The sequence below is a fragment of the Eptesicus fuscus genome, chromosome 3, assembly GCF_027574615.1.
Source record: "Eptesicus fuscus isolate TK198812 chromosome 3, DD_ASM_mEF_20220401, whole genome shotgun sequence".
Taxonomy (NCBI): domain Eukaryota; kingdom Metazoa; phylum Chordata; class Mammalia; order Chiroptera; family Vespertilionidae; genus Eptesicus; species Eptesicus fuscus.
In genome coordinates, this window is record NC_072475.1 from 95,286,176 (window position 1) to 95,306,631 (window position 20,456).

General features: G+C 38.8%; 1 protein-coding gene across 1 annotated transcript in view; it reads left to right on the forward strand.

Annotated features, from left to right (window-relative positions):
- Positions 1-17,046, forward strand: part of GBE1 (1,4-alpha-glucan branching enzyme 1) — a 356,294-nt gene extending 339,248 nt beyond the window's left edge. The window contains exons 15-16 of the mRNA XM_054714070.1: positions 5,713-5,830; positions 15,704-17,046. Of these exons, the coding sequence (XP_054570045.1) occupies positions 5,713-5,830; positions 15,704-15,760 (175 nt within the window). The 3' untranslated portion in view covers positions 15,761-17,046. The remainder of the gene's footprint in view (positions 1-5,712; positions 5,831-15,703) is intronic.
- Positions 17,047-20,456: the final 3,410 nt, after the last annotated feature.

Genomic DNA, 20,456 nt, shown 5'->3' on the forward strand with positions numbered 1-20,456 from the left:
GTCTGCATTCCCACCTGCAATGTACTGTATGGTTCCCTTTTCTCCACATCCTCACCAGCACTTGTCATTTCTTTTTTTTTTTTTTTATATTTTATTGATTTTTTACAGAGAGGAAGGGAGAGGGACAGAGAGCTAGAAACATCGATGAGAGAGAAACATCGACCAGCTGCCTCCTGCACACCCCCCACCGGGGATGTGCCCGCAACCAATGCACATGCCCTAGACCGGAATCGAACCTGGGACCCCCCAGTCCACAGACCAACGCTCTATCCACTGAGCCAAACCGGTTTCGGACATTTCTTGATTTGTTGATGGTAGCCATTCTGACAGGTATTAGGTGATACCTAATTGCCATTTTAATTTGAATCTCTCTGATGTAACTTTGAGCATTTTTTCCTATGTTTCTTGGCCTTCTGTATGTCTACTTTGGAGAAGTTTCTATTTAGGTCCTTTGCCCATTTTAAAATTAGATTGTCTTCCTTTTGTTAAATTGTATCAGTTCCCTGTATATTTTGTAAATTAACCCCATATTGGATGTATCATTTGCAACTATATTCTCCCATGTAGAAGGCTCTCTTTTCTTTTTGTTGATGGTTTCTTTTGCTGTGCAGAAGCTTTTTATTTTGATGTAGTCCCATTTGTTTTTTCTCCTTAGTTTCCCTTGCCCTAGGAGATGTATCTATAAAACATATTGCTATGAGAGAAGTCTGAGATTTTGCTGCCTATGGTTTCTTCTAGGATTTTTATGGTTTCACAACTTATATTTAAGTTTTTTCTCCATTTTGAGTTTATTCTTATGTATGGTGTAAGTTAGTGGTGTGGTTCATTTATTTTGCATGTATCTGTCCAATTTTCCCAACATCATTTATTGAAGAGACTGTCTTTACTACATTGTTTGTTCATGCCTCCTGTGTCAAATATTAATTGAGCATAATGGTTTGGGTCGATTTCTGGAGTCTCTACTCTGTTCCATTGGTCTACATGCCCATTCTTGTGCCAGTACCAGGCTGTTTTGAATACAGTGGCAGCCCGCCAACACACCTGTTCCCCTGCCTCCCCCCCTCCTTCCCTTCTTCCCTCGCTGCCTGTGCCACCACCATGGCAGGCAGGCAGCCCTGGGGAAGGGAGAGGATGGGAGCAAGACAAACCCTTGTGTCGAGAGCTGACTTTCAATAGATCACAGCAAGGGAGCTGCTCTGCTATGTACGAAACCCCTGACCCAGAAGTAGGTCTCTATGAATGGTTTAGCATAAGGAGCTGATGGGGGCTGGCCGTCAGGGGGGAGGAGGCATGAGATGTTGGCTGTGGGAGTGCAGTGACCACCTGGGGGCAGCTCCTGCATTGAGCATCTGCCCCTGGTGGTCAGTGTGCGTCATAGCTACTGGTCGACCAGTCATTCCAGTCTTTCAGTCATAATGGTCACTTAGGCTTTTATAGTATAGATAGCTACTTATTTATTGCTGTTTTCTGTATGCCTAGGTTTCTCTCTATATTTCATTTCCTCATCACAGCAGTCCCTTTAGCATTTCCTGCAGTGCTGGTTTGGTGGGGATAAACTCCTTTAACCGTTTTTGGTCTGTGAAACTCTTTATTTCACCATCTATTTTGAATGATAGCCTTGCTGGATATAGTAATCTTGGTTTCAGATCCTTGCTTTTCTTTACCTTGAATACTTCATGTCATTTCCTTCTGGCCTGTAGAGTTTCGGATTAAAACCAACTGACAGCCTTATAGGAGCTCCTTTGTAGGTAAGTTTCCTTTGATCTTGCTGCCTTTAAGATTCTCTCTTTGTCTTTAATTTTTGCCATTTTAAATATGTGTCTGGGTGTGGGCCTGTTCAGGTTCTTCTTGCTCGGGACACTCTGTACATCCTGAACTTGTGTGACTTTTTCCTTCACCAGGTTAGGGAAGTTCTCTGCATAATTTCTTCAAACATGTTCTCTATCCCTTGCTTACTTTCTTCTCCTTCTGGCACACCTATTATGAAAATATTGTTACATTTTATGTGTCCCACTGCTCCCTTAAGCTGGCTTCCTGTTTTATTTATTGTTTTTTCTTTTTGATTCTCTGATTTAGTGATTTTTTTTTTCTACCCTGTGCTCTAATTCACTGATCAGATCCTCTGCTGTCCCTAGTCTGATGTGTATTTCTTCCATTGTGTTCTTTATTAGTGCTATGTCATTCTTCATGGTTACTATATCTTTTCTCATGTTGTTGAGCATCTTTGCCATCATTATACTAAACTTACTAAACTCTATGCCTGATAAATTTCTTATCTCCATTTCTTAGCTCTTCTTCTGGAGAATTCTCTTGTTCTTTCATTTGGGCTTTTTTTTTTTTTTTTTTTGTCTCCCCATTTTGGCTGCCTGTTTGGGTTTGTGTCTGTGTATTAAGTAAATATGCTATGTCTCCCAATCTCTAGCACAGGACAATATCAAACACTGTTTGTGACTGACCCTGAGTACCCTGTTTGGAGCTGTCAGCAATCTATAGCTTCTGGCTCCCTCTGCTGGGGCTGGGTATCTTTGGAAAGGACCAAGATGTGCACCAGGATTTGCTTTTCCTAGCTCTGTATTAAATCAGACAAAGACTCAAGGCCTTCAGAGACCTGCCTCTATCTACAGTCCCATTTCCACTCTGACTTGATTAGCCTCAGGCTATCGACCAGGGGATAGTGAAGTACTGCCTGAATGAGAGAATAGGGAAAAAAATATCCAGTTCCTCAAATAATCTATTTTAAAATTTTTGTTTTAAGCAATGTTCTCGAAAGATGAGGCTTTCCTGATACTTGAATGATATGTGGTAGTAATTTATAATGACTAAGCTCTTTCATAATCATTACTTTGAATAAGTGTTTTAAATCATTGGACTTTCTCGAGTTAAGGGTTGCATTTTCTAAAGGGAGTTATTGTGTTCCCTAGGTAATATACACAGAGGGCTGGGTAATTCCAAAAATGGCCACAGCAAAATTTTTCTTCAAATTATAGATCAGAGAAATAGGTCTAAACTGATGTTTTGAAACTTTCATTATGGGTTTTGAAAGCTTTTCCTTTATGGCTACAAATTACATATATTAAGTGAGTAGATTCTAACCATTTTTAGTATGATGATCCCTTTCAATGTCAAAAAGAAATGGATCCTTATATAACAGTTGTTCTGAAAGAACAATTTCTCACTCCTTGATTGAGAGATTATATAGGCAAAAACAGTATAAATTCTGTCTTTTTTAATGAATCTTTATCTTATTAATCAAAAAATGTACATTATTTGAAATACAGTATCAAATGTGTATAATAACATAATTTAGTCTTCAAACAATACCTAATGCTCCTGTAGATTCCCACTCCCTTGTAATAACATAATCCCTCATTTGGTGAGGCCCTTATAATAACCCGACTAACAGTGATGATCATCCCCCTGATTGGGATCCGCTGCTTTTAATATATTTTATTGATTTTTTTAGAGAGGAAGGGAGAGAGATAGAGAGTTAGAAACATCAATGAGAGAGAAACATCAATCAGCTGCCTCCTGCACACCTCCCCACTGGGGATGTGCCGCAACCAATGTACATGCCCTTGACCGGAACCAAACCTGGTACCTTTCAGTCTGCAGGCCGATGCTCTATCCACTGAGCCAAACCCGTTAGATCGGGATCCGCTGCTTTTAATGTTACACTTGCTTTCTTCTGACATTGCTACCAATAATCTATGTTGTTAACCAGCAATGGTTATGTTTTTGCTTTCTGAAGATTTGTATAAGTATTTCATTAATTAGGATGAAGAACGAAAGCTAAACTTGTTTTAGTAGTTCCTTTCATTCCACAGTGCTTCATTTATTTACTGTGTCTCCAATTACTTATTTTCACTATTCATATTTTACCACTAAATAAATTGGTGTGTTCAATTTATTTCTAGCTATGTTTAGTGACTTTAGAATGTGCCTGTGCCCAATAGTCATCTTTTGAATCTCAATCTCTCTCTATTTCTGTATGTGTGTGTGTGTGTGTGTGTGTGTGTGTGTGTGTGTGTGTGTTCCTTCTTTAAACACGCTAATGTGTTGATTATCCATTTGAATTTGAATCAGAGCAGGGTGACCTGGATTGATTGGAGCCACCAGTTCCAGCAAATTTCCTATAAGCAAGTCCATCTGAATCTCCTACCTAAACAGGGTTCCCTAGGCATGACAGTGATGGTCATTGTTTGTTACCTACATGTACTCTTAAAGTGATAATTTTGCTATAATAAAAATATCCAAACATTTCTGAAATTACAGATTTATATACCAGAAAAAAAACATAAAAATACTTAAACCTATTTATATCCCTCCTTAGACTAAAGAAATTTAAGATTTCTCAGTATGGGTGGACCTGGAGATTATTAGTATTATGCTAAGTGAAATAAGCCAGTCAGAGAAAGAAAAGAACCATATGATTTCACTTATATGTGGAATATAATGAACAAAGTAAACCAACAATAAAATAAAAACAGACTCATAGATACAGAGAACAGTCTGACAGCTGTCTGAGGGGAGGGGTGTGTGAAAAAGGTGAAGAGATTAAGCAAAACATAACAAACAAACAAAAAAAACTCATAGACACAGATAATAGTATGGCAATTACCAGAGGAAAAGGGGGGATGGGAGGAAGTAGGAAAGGGTTTAGGGGGCAGGGATAAATGGTGATGGAAGGAGACTTGACTTGGAGTAGTGAACACATAATACAATATACAGATGATGTATTACAGAATTATAAATCTGAAACATATAGTTTTATTAACCAATGTCACCCCAATAAATTCAATTTAAAAAATAAATTTAATATTTCTAAGTACCTATTACATTTTCTTGTGGAGTTTTGTATCAAAGTGTCAAGTCTAGATATTCTGAGCATAATAAATTTGAACATAACCATAGTTTGTTTTGTTGTAAATAGGGTAATTCTAACATGCCTAATAACTCAATGAAGAACCAAATGTTAAATTGTAGCAAGATCATGTGATTGCAGCATGAATCCTCCTGTGGCGTGATGGATAGTATCTTGACATGATCTTGTGTGTTACTAGCAATGTGCTGGCTGTGACCACTGGGAGGAGTAAGCTCACTTGGTTGTACTCTTGAGACCACATATGGACACTTGGTTCACTTCAGTGTTCCTCCCCTTAACTGGGAACTGGAAAACTGGAATTAATTCAGAGATGGGAAGAACTAAAAAGCCTTATCAAATGAGGCTGACCAAAGGTTCTGAGATTATATTTAATATGTAGTTACTAATATATAGAAAACACATAGAGATAACATAACTATTATTAAATATTTTAATGGTTACTGTTTTTGAACTTATTTCTTATGGATTTTCTGGGTAGAAATAATCCCAAGCAGTAAAATTGCTATTCTCAGTGGAGAATTTCTAACAAATGGAATGGATTGCATTAAAAGAGAGTGATTCTCCATGAATAGTACATTCAGACCCAGGCTAGATGAGCAGGAGATGAACTGTGGTAAGAGAATAACCAGGATCCCATCAGGGTGTGGACTAGGTACCTATGAAGCCCTTTTCAAACATAAGAATCTCTGAAATCTAATAGGAATGCATATTTAGCACAAATTATGATTTCACAGTGTTCAGCATACACACTTTTAAATTGCTGTCTGAGAACATACTTTACCATGTCTCATTCGACTCCTGAAACCGGTCTGATTCCTTAAGAACCATACATTCAAAATTGTGCTCGATTCAGATGAGGCAGAATACGGAGGACACCAGAGATTGGACCACGGTACAGATTTCTTTTCTGAGGCTTTCCAACATAATGGGCTTCCCCATTCTCTCTTGGTAAGTAAAGTTTTTAAGATATTTTCATTGCATTCAACTTTAATCCTTTATTTTTAAAGTGATGTTTATGTCCAAAGAGATAAATTTTTAACAAGCAACATGCAAAAATTTGGGGGTAGGGTGAGTGGGAAAGGATAACTATGGTCAAAAACCAAATGCAATGTGTGGTCCTCGACTGAATTGGGTTTTGGAAAACATCGGAAGGGGCATTTGGTGGGAAAGCTTGAATTTGATAGGATTGAAAGTTATTTCTCAAAAAATAAGAGGAAGGCATTTTAAAATGTTTTCTATTATGAACATTTCTATTTTTAATGCCACAGTTTACTTTCTGTCTGTTCTTGCTTTCTCTAAATATTAACCAGATTTCTACATTATTGACTGTCTAATGAAGTTTAATTTAAAACAGCTTAAAAGAATCAAGAAAAAAATATTATTTTTTCTTTCATGCAGTCAGTCAGAGACTGAATTCATTCCATTTATAAAATTATCTGGTTTCTTCATATTATGGAGGAAAGCATTAAATTATATAACTAATTTTCACTTTGTGTTATTAACATAAATAAAAGAATATTGCTTCAAACTACTAGGTTTAAGTTCTTTCTAAAATGTATAATTTAGAAACTTTCCAGATCTGAAAGAATTCTACTTTATTGCCAGATAATAAGCTCAACTCCACATGCACCTGCTCTATATTTTTTATTTTCCTGACGAGTTATATTCCTGCTTCTCTCTCTCACCATCATCTTCCCCCCTCTTGTATTTCTTTGACTCAGATCTGCATTGTTTTCACCATAGGAGGTCTTGGATTAAGATTTGTTTTATTTTCTCGAGGCCAGGATATATCTAAAATGTATAGATAGCTTTATTATAGCTGTTAAATTCTTTCACTTTTCAAAGTTTAAGTCAAGCAGGAGAATCTATGTGGAACCCTAGCTTCCTCATTTTTCTACTATATTCCCTCCTCTTTTTAATATATATTTTTATTGATTTCAAAAGGGAAGCGAGAGAGAAAGATAGAAACATCAGTGATGAGATAGAATCATCAATTAGCTGCCTCCTGCATACTCCCTCCTGGGGACTGAGCCTGCAACCTGGGCATATGCCCTGACCGGGAATCCAACTGTGACCTGCTGGTTCATAGGTCAATGCTCAACCACTGAGCCGCACAGGCTGGACTAGTTCCACCTCTTAAAGTGGTGCCAGCATCTCACTTTGTAAAGCACCACATTATATACAAAATTGATGTTCCAAAGACAGTGGCATGAAATAAATGAAAAGGGCAAGACGAAGTCATTGAGTAACAGCTCTGAAGAAAGTGCAGTGGCCACAGGAGATGTAGGTGTTGCCCTAAGTATATGTGTGTGCATATGGGTGGTGGTGGTGATACTGATATGTCTTTGGATATAAATATAGGTGCCTATGCATTTTTCAGAGGGAGGGCTGTAGTTTGTCAGAACATTCAATTTTGCTATGTAAACCAAGAGTGACAAACATAGTTTCTGAAATGAGTAAGAAAACTGTCTTTAAGCTCTGAAATAACCCAAGAGTTAGCGACCCCTGAGGGGTTGGGGAAGGTAATTCATCTTGTAAAGAGAAGTCACACAGAAGCAGCAACTGTTTGTGAGGAAGCTGAACGTGAACCAATTAAACTGGACAGAAAGGAGAAAGATTCAGACAGCAAAATTTTATGTAATAAAATTCTTTACTGAAAACACCAGAGAATGTCAAGGCAGAGAATCTAGGATCAAGCCCCTGTCTGCCATTTACTGGCTTTGAGAGCTTGAATATTTTAACCTTCTTGTGCCTCAGTTTCCCTCATCAGTATAATGAGGATTAGTAAGAGTGTTCTCCCTACAGCAAAAGGTTCTTAGTAGGCATAAATTCATTAGCACTGCCAAGCTTTTTGGAAACTTCAAAATGCTATTGCACATGTATTTTAAAGTTATTATTGTCGTGGCTATTCAGTCATTTTTAGGTATTTTAAGTATGTCAAGATAACTAGGTGCCTTGAAGACATGCAATTAAGAAGACCTCAGCTTTGTGGAAATTAAAGATTATAATTTATAGCCTTTAGGGGTGGGCACAGACTATCTTGGCATCCTTTCATTTTTGTTAAAGCAGAGATATGCTGCCATAATTAAAACAAGCCAACTAACCAGTGGCAGGAACAGCCATGAGATTCCTTTTCAAGCACTGATTGCATTGATCTTGCAAGTATGAAATGTGCAGTTCTAAATTGGCAGGTGGAATGGAGAATATACATGTCTCAATAACAGGTGGAGAGGTACAGTATGGCAAGCACCCGAGAAACAGAATGGAGAGAACTTAGTCACTGCAGGTAATAGAATTGTGATCCGTCCCGCCAGGTCTGAAAGGTGAAGATGAGCTGTGTCTTCCCCCCAGAAGCCGCGCCTTGTTTCCAGAGATGGCAGGTGCTTCAGGAATTACTTATTTAAATGTCTTTAGGCTCCAGAGGAAGTGATCACTAGTTTTAATGTAAGAATACAGGACCACAAATAGACCAGAAAATCCAATAAAATAGGTTTCTTCTCGCCAGACTTTTCCTTCAAAAAGCCAGAGGAAAAAAATGGCATTAAAAACCAAACCTCTCATAATGGAACTGATTCGTGTGCGCTGGGATCCAATCAAGTTTCTTGACCATGACCAGAGTGCTATAGGTCTCATTTCATCACCAGATCACTTCTGCCTCCCACGTGCCTAGAATAACAGGGGAAAGAGGGACAAAAGTATAACATCCCTTCATAAAAGTTCAGTCCATCATAACTAGTACACAGTATTACCTAAAGCTTAATTTATAAGCTCAATAATCCAAGGGATCTGCTGAATAAGTATCAAATCTGTTTTCAAAGATAGCAACAAAAAGGCAGGAAGGAATCTTAAAATCTCCAGACCCACTGCAGCAGCACACTGCCAGCCAGCGCCCTCTGCACACGCTCCCTCAGTGGACACAGAGCGGAGGAGTGCAGGTGTGCTGCTGCTGAAACGCATTTGCTAAGTCAGAGAATCTCACAACTGCCAAGAGGCAATAGGGCAGAACTGCTTTACTGGCCATTATGGGAAAGTCCATTTTAGCATAATAATTTCTTTATATTTTGGTTCCTGATACAGGAGCTGATACATCAGTGCACTGGAGCCAGGGAGCTGGGGTGGGGGGTGGGGAGGAGGAATCTTTCTTTCTCTTCTTTGGTGCATAAATTAAAATTTCATGACACAAATGGAAGAGCAGAGATTATTGAATCTGAAATGAAATGAATTAGATTCCTTTACAGTAACTCAAACACATCAACGGTGAAAGTGAATAAAGCAATAGTTTTAGCATTTGTTACTTTCCCAAGTAGGCTCCTTATCATTAAGAAGCATATCTGTGTACAGTAGTCCTCCCTTAATCACAGGCATGCATCCCAAGACCTCAGTGGATGCCTGAAGCCACAGATAGTACCAAACACTCTATGCTATGTTTTCTCTTACACGTACATATCTATGATAAAGTAAGAGAGTAACAATAATGATCCTATATAATAAAAGCCTAGGCAGCATCGTGCGACATCATCACAAGATGGCCATGGTGTTGTCAGAAGATGGCTGCCACAAGATGGCCGGCAGGGGAGAGCACTTGTGGGCGATCAGGCCAGCAGGGGAGGGCAGTTGGGGGCCATCAGGCCAGCAGGGGAGGGCAGTTGGGGGTGATCTGGGCAGCAGGGGAGAAGTTAGGCATCAATCAGGCCAGCAGGGGAGTGGTTAGGGGTGATCAGGCTGGCAGGCAGAAGCAGTTGGGGGCAATCAGGCAGGCAGGCAGGCAAGCGGTTAGGAGCCAGCGGTCCTGGATTGTGAGAGGGATGTCCGACTGCTAGTTTAGCAGGATTGGGCCTAAACCGGCAGTCAGACATCCCCCGAGGGGTCCCAGATTGGAGAGGGTGCAGGCCAGGTTGAGGGACCGAATTTTGTACACTGGGCCTCTAGTTTATAATAAAATAGAAGTTTATTTAATGCAAATCAACTGAACCTGGGAACTACCAGTGGAATGACAGGTCACTGTGACACGCACTGACCACCAGGGGGCAGATGCTCAATGCAGGAACTGCCCCCTGCCTGCAAGCCCCAGGCCAGCCAAGGCAGGTGCCATCAGGGATCCCCAATTGCCCCGCCAGTTGCCCCACAGAGGCAGGCGACCAGTGGTGGTGGCAGGGGGGCGGAGGGGGTGGGGCCGGCTGGTGAGCGGGCCAGTTCCACCCCCTGATCTCCCCACTGGTTGCCTCCTGCAGAGGGAGGCGACCAGTGGCGGCAGCGGGGGGTGGGGCCGGCAAGTGGGTGGGGCCAGGTCGGTCAAGGCGGGTGCCAGTGGGGGCCCCAACTACTCCCACCAGTTGCCACACAGATCAGCCCTGATTGCTGGCCAGGCCTAGGGACCCTACCCATGCATGAATTTCATGCATCGGGCCTCTAGTACTATAATAAATTTACATGAATGTGGTCTCTCTCAAAATACCTTTTTGTACTGTACTCATCTTTGCGTTTAAAGGAAGCACTTCACTGCTTCTCACTGGTCTCTCCTAATTGCCAACATTGCTACTCCTGCACCTAAGGGCATTATTAAGTAAAATAAAGGGCACTTGAACACTAGCACTGTGATACTGCCACAGTCATGTGATAACCAAGACAGCTAAATGACTAACAGGCATGAAGTATATACTGCATACAGCCTGGAGATGCTGACAAAGGGATTCACATCTGAGGGAGATGGAGAAGGATGGTGGGAGATTTCATCGCGCTACTCAGAATGGCGTGAAATTTAAAATTTTTGAATTGTTTATTTCTGTAATTTTCCATTTAATACTTTTGGACCACGGTTGACTGCTGGTAATTGAAATTGCAGAAAGCAAAGCCATGGAAAAGGGAGACTACTGTATTCCTATTCTAAATTTGAGGGTTCAGAAGTGAACTTTTGGTTTAAATATGGGGGTTGGCATAGATACATCTTTTTTATTGTTCCTCAGCTGTAAGTATTGAAACTACAACTTAGCAGTTGGGAAATGTCTTTTACTCTTTCCAAAATTATGAAAATGTTTAGTTTTTTCACACAAAAAATATCAAACTTCTTAGAGTTTACTCTGTTTAATATTTCTAACCTAGAAAAGATACTATATATTTCTATATAGAAATAGTTATTGCAGCACTTTTCTGATAACCCTAGTACAAAATAATGAATTAGGATATTTTTTCTTAGAGCATATGTTATGAAAATTAAAATTATTTTATGTTACTCATATTGTTCAAAATAATTTGAAATATTATTTATATAACAACTATGTATGTAGACATGGATCTAATGAACTTTTCATTGAATGATGTTCTCACCCTTCTATTATGTACTATTGGTAAATTTAACAATTTCTAAGAAAATTTTTAAATTAGCCTTTAAATTATTTTTTGCTTAAAATTATTTTTAAATATTCTGTTTTCAAAAATTCATACCTTTTTATGTAATTAACAAGAGTCCCGGTGCACAAAATTTGTTCACTTGGAGAGGGGGTCCCTCAGCCTGGATTGCGAGAGGTTGGCCGCCAGGGAGGGACTGTGGGAGGGCTTCAGGGCGTGTCCGGCCTGTCTCACTCAGTCCCAATCGGCTGGACCTCAGCAGCAAGCTAACCTACCAGTTGGAGCGACTACCCCCTGGTGGTCAGTGCACGTCATAGCAACTGGTCAATCAGTTGACTCTCTGCACCCTAGTGGTCAGTGCACATCATAGCAAGCGGTTGAGCGTCCTTAGCATATCATTAGCATATTATGCTTTGATTGGTTGAACAGATGACTGGACAACCAGACACTTAGCATATTAAGCTTTTATTATATAGGATTTTTGCAATTTAATTATGATTCTAGATGAAGATACTACTTTTCCTGGATTACATAGTACAGTAGCTTATTATGTTATCATTTGTTTTTATAAATATATTTTTATTGATTTCAGAGAGGAGGGAAGAGGGGGAGAGAGAGAGAAACATCAACGATGAGAGAAAATCATTGACTGGCTGTGTCCTGCACACCACACACTGGGTTTCATGCCTGCAACCCGGCCATATGCCCTGACTGGAATCAAACCATAACCTCCTTGTTCATAGGTCGATGCTCAACCACTGAGCCAAGCCAGCCAGGCAATCAGTTATTTTTTTAGCCATATTAATAGTTGGCATAGTGATTAAGTCAGTAAGGAAGTCAAAAATCACTGGGTAGATTACTATGCATTGTGACTCTAATTAACGAATTGGATTATACTGTGGCATTCTGGTTTCTTGTGAAGAGTGGATTATAAATATAGCTGGAAAAAAATGAAATTCATGGCCATACATTACATCTCCTATATTCATAATATGATCCTAGCTACAAAGTGTTTAGGGCTTCGTGGCTAATAAATGGGCATAGTAAATTTATCAGCATATATCATCTGTTACATGCATACTAAATGGTTTTTATATGCATGTCTTAAATATAAATAGTTTATATTTAAATATATTTAAACATTTATGTTAAATCTTAAAGTGTGTTCATATTTTTTCTATTGCTGTATGAATCAAAACCATTTTGGAATTAAAATTCTAAAATGAGAGTTATAGCGCCAATACTTAGCACTAAATTATAGAGCCCCCAAATTGTGCATGTCTGTAGTTGTCTCATCATAAGGATTAGCTCTGATTACCTTAAGTCCTTTGGTGTAATTGGTAGTCATTTCCTAACCACTAAGAAAGCTGATTTATATACTTGGAACCCTAATAAAGAAACCTCAAAATTTCATATATAGTCAGAGTAAAGAAAAATCACTCGCTTAGGGAAATTCTTTCCTGTTGCCTATCTTTAAGGCTCTAGAGCAAAATAAACACATTCTGGTAATTAATCCTACAGTGAAAAAATGCTATAATTACACAATATTCCAGTTAATGATAATATACAATTATTAACTGAGGGTTTTGGAGCAGATAGTTTTAAGAGGTCTCTCATGTGACTGGAATAGGCATCATAAAGCTTCTTCCATAAAATGACCGGCATCATTTAGTGAGAGTTCTTGGAGCATTATGGGAAAAACTCAATGCTCATATTGCAAGCATTGAACTTTTTATGTCATCCCTTTGTTTTACTTTTAAATTTGGGCAAGCTAAATACTAAAATATCACAGGCTAGGATTGTTTCTAAATGATCAATTTATATATATTATTTAATATTATTAAAGAAATCAGCCCTTGCTGGTTTGCCTCAATGGCTAGAGCATCAGCCTGCGAACTGAAAGGTCCCAGGTTCGATTCTGGTCAAGGGCACATGCCTGGGTTGTGGGCTCGATCCCCATGGGGGACTTGCAGGAGGCAGCCAATCCATGATTCTTTCTCATCATGGATGTTTCTATCTCTTTCTCCCTCTTCCTTCCTCTCTGAAATCAATAAAAAAATATTTTTAAAAAAATCAATATGAGGTTATGACTCAAACAGATACCAAAACTGAATAGGATCCAAATAGGAGGTTGACCTGACATGTCGGTGATCTGTCTTCATACATTGCTTGACCACACACTGAGTAGGGACCTGTTAATATTTGTCCTGGGCCTGACGGGTGTTTCACTGCATCTTTCTCAGGAGACTTGCACTTATCAGAATCTTTTGTTTGCATGTTGGACCATATAATACCAGTGAAATGTTTCTAATGTTAAGGGAACTGAAGTTCTGATACTATTGAGAAATTTAGATTGGTCTTCAGTTTTAGAATACTCCCAACAAAGCAATTCAGAACCATGCTGATTATATCCTGCTATCCCACTAATTAGTAATATCTAATTACTCTGATTCCCCAAACTAAACATAGAATAGAGTAAGGACATGGCAACCTCCTTTGAAAGGGCAGGACACTGTCTTTTGATTCAGGCCTGTTTTGATAGGACTTAAGAGGGAAATGGTTGAATCTGACTGTTGGTTTCTTTTATTTCTCCTAAGTTGCTTTATTCTGTGTTGCTTTAATCTATAGCTTGATTATGGAAATATGCCATTCTTTGGACTGGATCTGTCTGGATCATTGGTAGTAGTCCTCCTTTGCTCATGGGTACCTCCAGCTTCCTTTTGTCACAAAGAGAAAATAGTGAATGGAAGGGATTGCATCAGTAATTAAATTGTGATGAGGTTTAAAAGCTATATGACCTTAAAAATAATGTGCAAATTTTAGGTAAACAAATTGTGGCTTTGAAATACATGGTTTCTCCTCAATTAATGACTGCAGGGCTATAATATTTATCTTTAGAAGCACTGGATTGCAAATCAGACTGGGAGACATTGAGCTACCCAATGACTATATTTATGATGTTTTTCTCAGATGATGATGATCATTTTTTAAATCATCTTATTTTTCATTGAATATGAGAAAAACTATTCCCTAGTTACTAAATTCACATTTTAAATTTCTCCAAATGCCATATTTTAAAGTTGCTTTCATCAAAACTAACCAACTATATTGGTTTATTTGATTTTTTAAAGGAGTTGTAAGAGTTCTTTATCATGGAAACCTTAAGGGAAAACATTGTGTTCATTTGCAGAATTAAGATGCATAAGACATACAGTACACATATTGATTTCACCATTATTTATTATTTTATTCATTATTTCTTCTTTCATCCAATAATTTTTGGCAACTACTAAGAGAAGTATGAAGACATATGGTCTCTGCCCTCATAAAGCTCAGAGTCTAGTGGGGGAGAATTGATCATAAACTTGAAAAAAAAATCACAAATTGTGTTAAGTGTTCAGAAAGAAACAAAAATGGTGCTGCAATAGAAAACGGAATAGAAAAACTGTCATATCTAGTGTTATCAAGAAACACCTCTCATGGAGCTGGGATATTTCAAGATCCTGGAGATAAGGAAGTAGCAAGGTACAGGGTGTTGTGAGCACGGGGCACAGCATGGCAGAGGCCCAGAGGAAGGGCAGGGTGAGGTGTTTCAGGAACTGAGAGGCCCTGTGGCTGGAGGTGGTGAGTATGGAAGGGGAGAGAGACAAGTGGTGCTGAGCCGTGATGAGGGATGTGCTCATACAAAAAAGGAGCTGTGTCCAGATTCTGCAGGCATGGAGAGGATGGGTATTCTTTTTTCAGTGCAGTAGCATGCTTTTTGATTGTCTTAAATTGGTGAGGGCCTAAAATACACTTAGGATACCTTATATTACTTTTAAGTTTTTGTTGCTAAAATGACAGGAGAAAATAAAAACAAGATGATAAGCAGTGCTTCATATATTACTTTTATTCACCTGAATAGACTAACCTTGTGACCTGTAGGGTAGCCTTCCTTTACCACCTCATGGTGCTGGAACAGCAATAAGTGCCATTTACTAGTATATCCCTGTCTGGGGAATTTGGGTTTTGTGCAGCGTATGGAGCCCTCTAGTGGCGATTGCTTTATTTATTTATTTATTTTTTAAAAATATTTTTATTGATTTTTTACAGAGAGGAAGGGAGAGAGATAGAGAGTTAGAAACATCAATGAGAGAGAAACATCAATCAACTGCCTCCTGCACACCCCCTACTGGGGATGTGCCCACAACCAAGGTACATGCCCTTGACCGGAATCGAACCTGGGACCTTTCAGTCCACAGGCTGACGCTCTATCCAGTGAGCCAAACCGGTTTCAGCGGTGGTGGCAATTGCTTTAAATGAGTCTCACAGTGATGCCAGAACTGTTGGAAATGTGGCATTGAGGCTCCTCAGAGCCTATAACATTGTATGGGTAACTCTAACTTTAAGCATCTGTGAGAGCATCGTACCCCTTAACTTAATGACGTAACATTCAGTATTTCTTTCAATTGCACTGACATGCTTGTGTTGACCTAGGTGTACATTCCAAGCCGAGTGGCCCTCATCCTTCAGAATGTGGATCTGCCCAACTGAAGAGCCCGGATTTCAGCTCCGCCAGGGAAAGATGTGTGTTTTGTTTTCCTGTTCTCATTGTCACGTAGTTTAAAATGTGGAAGCTCTACAAATACAGTGCCTAGCCAAAACGTCAGATGTCTGAAATTAAAAATTGGTTTATGCAAATGAATGTCAAACTTTTCTTGAAGAAGTAGAAGGGAAATTTCAGGCATTTTAGACTATATTTTCCAGATATCTAAGCAGCTAGAATTCTTAAATGAAGTATTATATATCATGTCTTAAAACAACATTACTTTCCTGGTCAGTTATTTGATGCTTTTAAATTCTAATTTGAATCATGTGTCATGCATGATCATGTTTCTGGTGGATGATCCAGTATTTTCTTAAGATGGATATTTGGAGGCTTTACTTGTTCTATTATCTCTTGGTCTAACTTAAGGGGTACTGAGATTGTCACTATGTTTTTTTCAAACTACCTTTAGAAATAATGTAATAAATATGTAGCCATACTATAAAATTAAGAAGTATTATAGGTAATATAAAAGTCATTATCTATGAACTTATCCATGCTTCATTCTCATAAGTGCTTTTAGTTTTGTGATCTCTTGTTCACTTAGTATTTTGGTAGATGCTGATATTCAGTCTTTCTGAAGGTTGTAACATTTCAGAAAATGTCTTTTACTTTCAACAAATAAAAAATAATTGCAAGATTGCCTTTTCTAATGTTTATTTTGCTGAACTAGTATGGGGGTTGATTTAGAACAAATATTAAAATGCCTATCTCACTTCTGATATCTTCCCCATGAATATGCACATGTGTATGACAGACTAGGCCTGAGGGTTAATAACATTGTTTCATTAGGTACTATTTTGTAACTTGAATTATATTAACCAACTCAGATATCTCAGCTACTCTCCAACTGTAAACCTGTGCACTGAATTAACTATCTTGACTCTGTGGGATACCCAGTCATGAAATTACTCCTCCGTATGAAATAGTAGGCCACAGATTTCAAGTCATTGATGGGTAATTCATTCATAACTAAGAAATTACAGTGTACTTATCAGACATAAAGTGTCTATTACTTTTTTAAAGATCTAATTTTTTTCCCTTTCAATTAGTACTGACTGCTTCTTTTTGTTGTTGTTTTTAGTCTGATTATCTGTGGCTAGTAAGGAGTACGTAGCAGTGTTTCTATTAAAAACTGGGTCAGTAATAGAAGAGATTGGCAAAAGAAGCTCAGAGCTAAACCTATATGTTAACCATCTTCCTCATAACTTGTTTCAATAAAGCCTTGAATCTAGGTCTGAAGCGTGTTATTTGCTTTAACTTGAAAGTAGAGTAATCATTTGATTTCCTGAAAGAATCGGCAGTTCAAGCTGATGCTGCTACATGCTAGGACTTTGCTAATGTCGTAGCACTGCCATGCTGGGCGCTGTGCCTGTTACTGATAACACAACGTGCAACCGGGATTATTGGTGTTCTAGTTTACAATTTCTCATGTACTAAAAGAGATGCTAATTCTCTATTATGGCTCTTTAAAAGTAACAAGATATTACTTCATGCCTAAACCTGTTTTCTTCCCCTGTGACTTCTGTGGTGAAGTCAAAAGGGCCAGAATAATTATGTGCTGTATTTCCATGATATCTATTGACCTTACTAATATGTTCTTTGAATTTCACAGTCTATGGTTCCAAGTTATCAATGTAATGAACATTTGTTGCCTTTGTCAAGTGCCCTCCTCCAGCACCCTCCCCGCCCCCCCGAAGAACAATCAATGGATGTTCTAGGTAGGAATTATAAAAATACATGCAAACAAATAAAATATTAAAAATCCAAAATGGAATGAAGTTGTGTGTGTTTTCTTATCTATCATAGCAGACAGCATTTACAGAACATGCCAACATTGTAGTATATTTCACTTTCGGTCTTCCTTGTTTTATCAGTAACATTCTCATCATCATGTGTGAGAAGTTATTTCTTTTTATTGGTTAAACATTTTTAATAATTGCAACAGAGAAATGCAAAATTTTATAATAATCTTTCTTCTGATGTGTTTATTACCATAAAAATGAGAGTGATCTATCTTTGGTGAGACTTTCAAAATAAGTATTTTTAATTTTTTATGTTCTAGAAAACACAGGTGACTACAGACTTCTTTTCATCATGTTTTAATATTATCAATCGAGTGCTAGTAAATATTATCCAAAATAGAATTTACCCTTAATGCTACTGACGCTTAGTGTTTTAGTTTACTCAGAAAATACCATGATTTTTAATAGTCAAATAGCAAATTGTACACATTTTTCCTAGAATGCTTTCCACTTTATAACACTTGAACTCTGAGGGTCGATTTCTTTCATATTTTCTTTTCTGTACATTTGATGCTTCTCACTTTGCCCTGTTCTTGGCTGACATATTCATCTCTGACATGAAATGAGGGATTTAGCCACCATGTTTCTCAAGTTCAAAAAATAACCAGTGACAATAAATTGATGTTCCTGATGGCAACTAAAAGAATCCAGGTATTTTCTCCTCTGTCTGGAGCCCTCCCCTTAGCAATACCAAATGAACATTTGTCATCCATCAGGGCTCTATACAGGAGGTTGTCTGAGTAAGGAGCCTATTCTTCAAATAATACAGAGGAGTGAACAGACAGACCTAGTGAAAGCGATAAAGAGGATTGTGTTGTGTTCCACTTGTAGCTTCAGGGAGAGTATATTTTCACTGTCTGGGGTCCTGCAGCCATTGAACTTGGTGGTGAAAGCAACGCAAAATCGGTTTCCTGTTGCCCTTCCTATTTAGGACGAGCCAGAACAGATATACCCAATAGAAAGCAGAGCAGTGAGGTGGCTTTTGGGCTGGGCTTGCATGTCTCAGGCTCATTGTTTTTGCCTATTTTGCATCATATCCTAAATGGGGATTCTTTAGAATCGTGGGTTTCATTAATCTCTATATTCCTTGTATGGAGATACGCGCTGAGCTATGAACTGTGCTAGGTAGAATATTTTGATGAAAGAAAATAGAAATCTAAGGCATAGCAATTTCATGTCCTTTATTCAGTAGAGTTCATTTATCATTCACAATGTGTTAGAATGGAAATGTAGATAAATTTTCCCACTAAAGCCAGCCTTCAGGGGAGAAGAAATCAAATGAACTCCCTACTTATTTTTCTGCTGTATTATCTTATTAATGGTGATTTGTAGAGAATTGCAGAGAAACATTTATACTTTAGGGCAGAATTTCTTAATTGGTAGTGTGTGAAAATGAAGATACAGTAGCTGTGTTTTTGTCTCTATAATTTAAAACATTACATCTCGATTTTAACTCTTGGCAAAAAGCATGCAGGGAATGTAATGTTTACATGAAAAAATGTAGTTTGTGATAGATACGTTTATGCTGAAAGGCATGCCATTCAGAGGGTTGAGTATGACTTACAATTTTTCTACCATTTCTGTGGACGGGAAAGGGTTACCTGGCCCGTGTGTGCTGTGTAGACCACTTCCCCCGAAGCCTCACTGTGTTCCAATCAAACAGTGTAATGTTGGGGGCAGAAACCCTCATTCAAGTTACAGCTCTCTACTCCCAGTGCCTCAATTTAGAAAGCACCAAGTTGACTTTTAGTTTTTATCCAGGGTTATAAGACAGCTAAAGGAAAAGGAAAAAGAAAAAAGCCATTGCCGTAGGTTTGATAAAGGCTACTATTTGATCAACAGCTACCTGGATGGTGAGTCACTGTGTGGAGACAGCTTCCAAATCTGTTGTCAGGAACACAGGGCTCCGCCACCTGTCTGGCCTTCACTGCTCCGCCCCGAGCTACCTGCCCTCTCCCAGGCAGGGATGAGTGGGCTGCTGTCCAGCGAAGGGCATTTTGCATTTCCTCCAGCACTCCAGATGACTACATCATCAGTGCTCTCTTTTTGCTCATTTTGGCTTTTTCTCCGAGTTCACTAGGATGTCACAGTGAATTCCATTCCCCTGCAATCAGTGTCAGCTACCCTCCGACTTGCACTATAACTCAGTTTGTGGATGGATGTTAACGACCTCTTGGTGTAGCTAATAGGGTAATATAAACTGAATATGAAGTGAAATGGCCACAGACACCCTCCAGTGAGGCGCATCATCCAGGCGTTGAGGGTCTGTTTCTTACCCTTTCCCCTTCGGCTCTCAGCCCAGTATGCACTGCAGCAGAAGGAATAAATGGCAGAGGAAATGAGAATGCAAAGCACAGCTCAGGAGTTAGAAACAGTTTGGCCCATCTTTTGTTGTTTTTTTTTTTTTGGGGGGGGGATTAAAAGTCTATAATCAGAAAAACACATTTCCATGAAATAATGTTTGCATAGCTAAATATTAATTTTTTAAAGAAGGGAGAGAGGTCAACCATTGGCATGCTATCTCCACAGCTATCTAGTGCAGTTGTCTCTATACTCACAGGTTCCACATGCACACATACAGAGGTCTGACTAAGGGACCGGAGCATCCTGGTTTTGCTATCCACAGGGGGCTCTGGAACCAATCCCACAATGATACCCAGGGATGACCATACCTACAATAAGACATCCATCATGCTAAATTACATTGCTACGTGAGGATATAAAGTAAATGAGATGTGTTCACATCGTGCATACTTATGTAAGGTAATAGAGGAAATAGAAATCTGTGGCTGGATGATTAAGTCCATTCAACAGATGTGTATTTATAGCATACATAGGG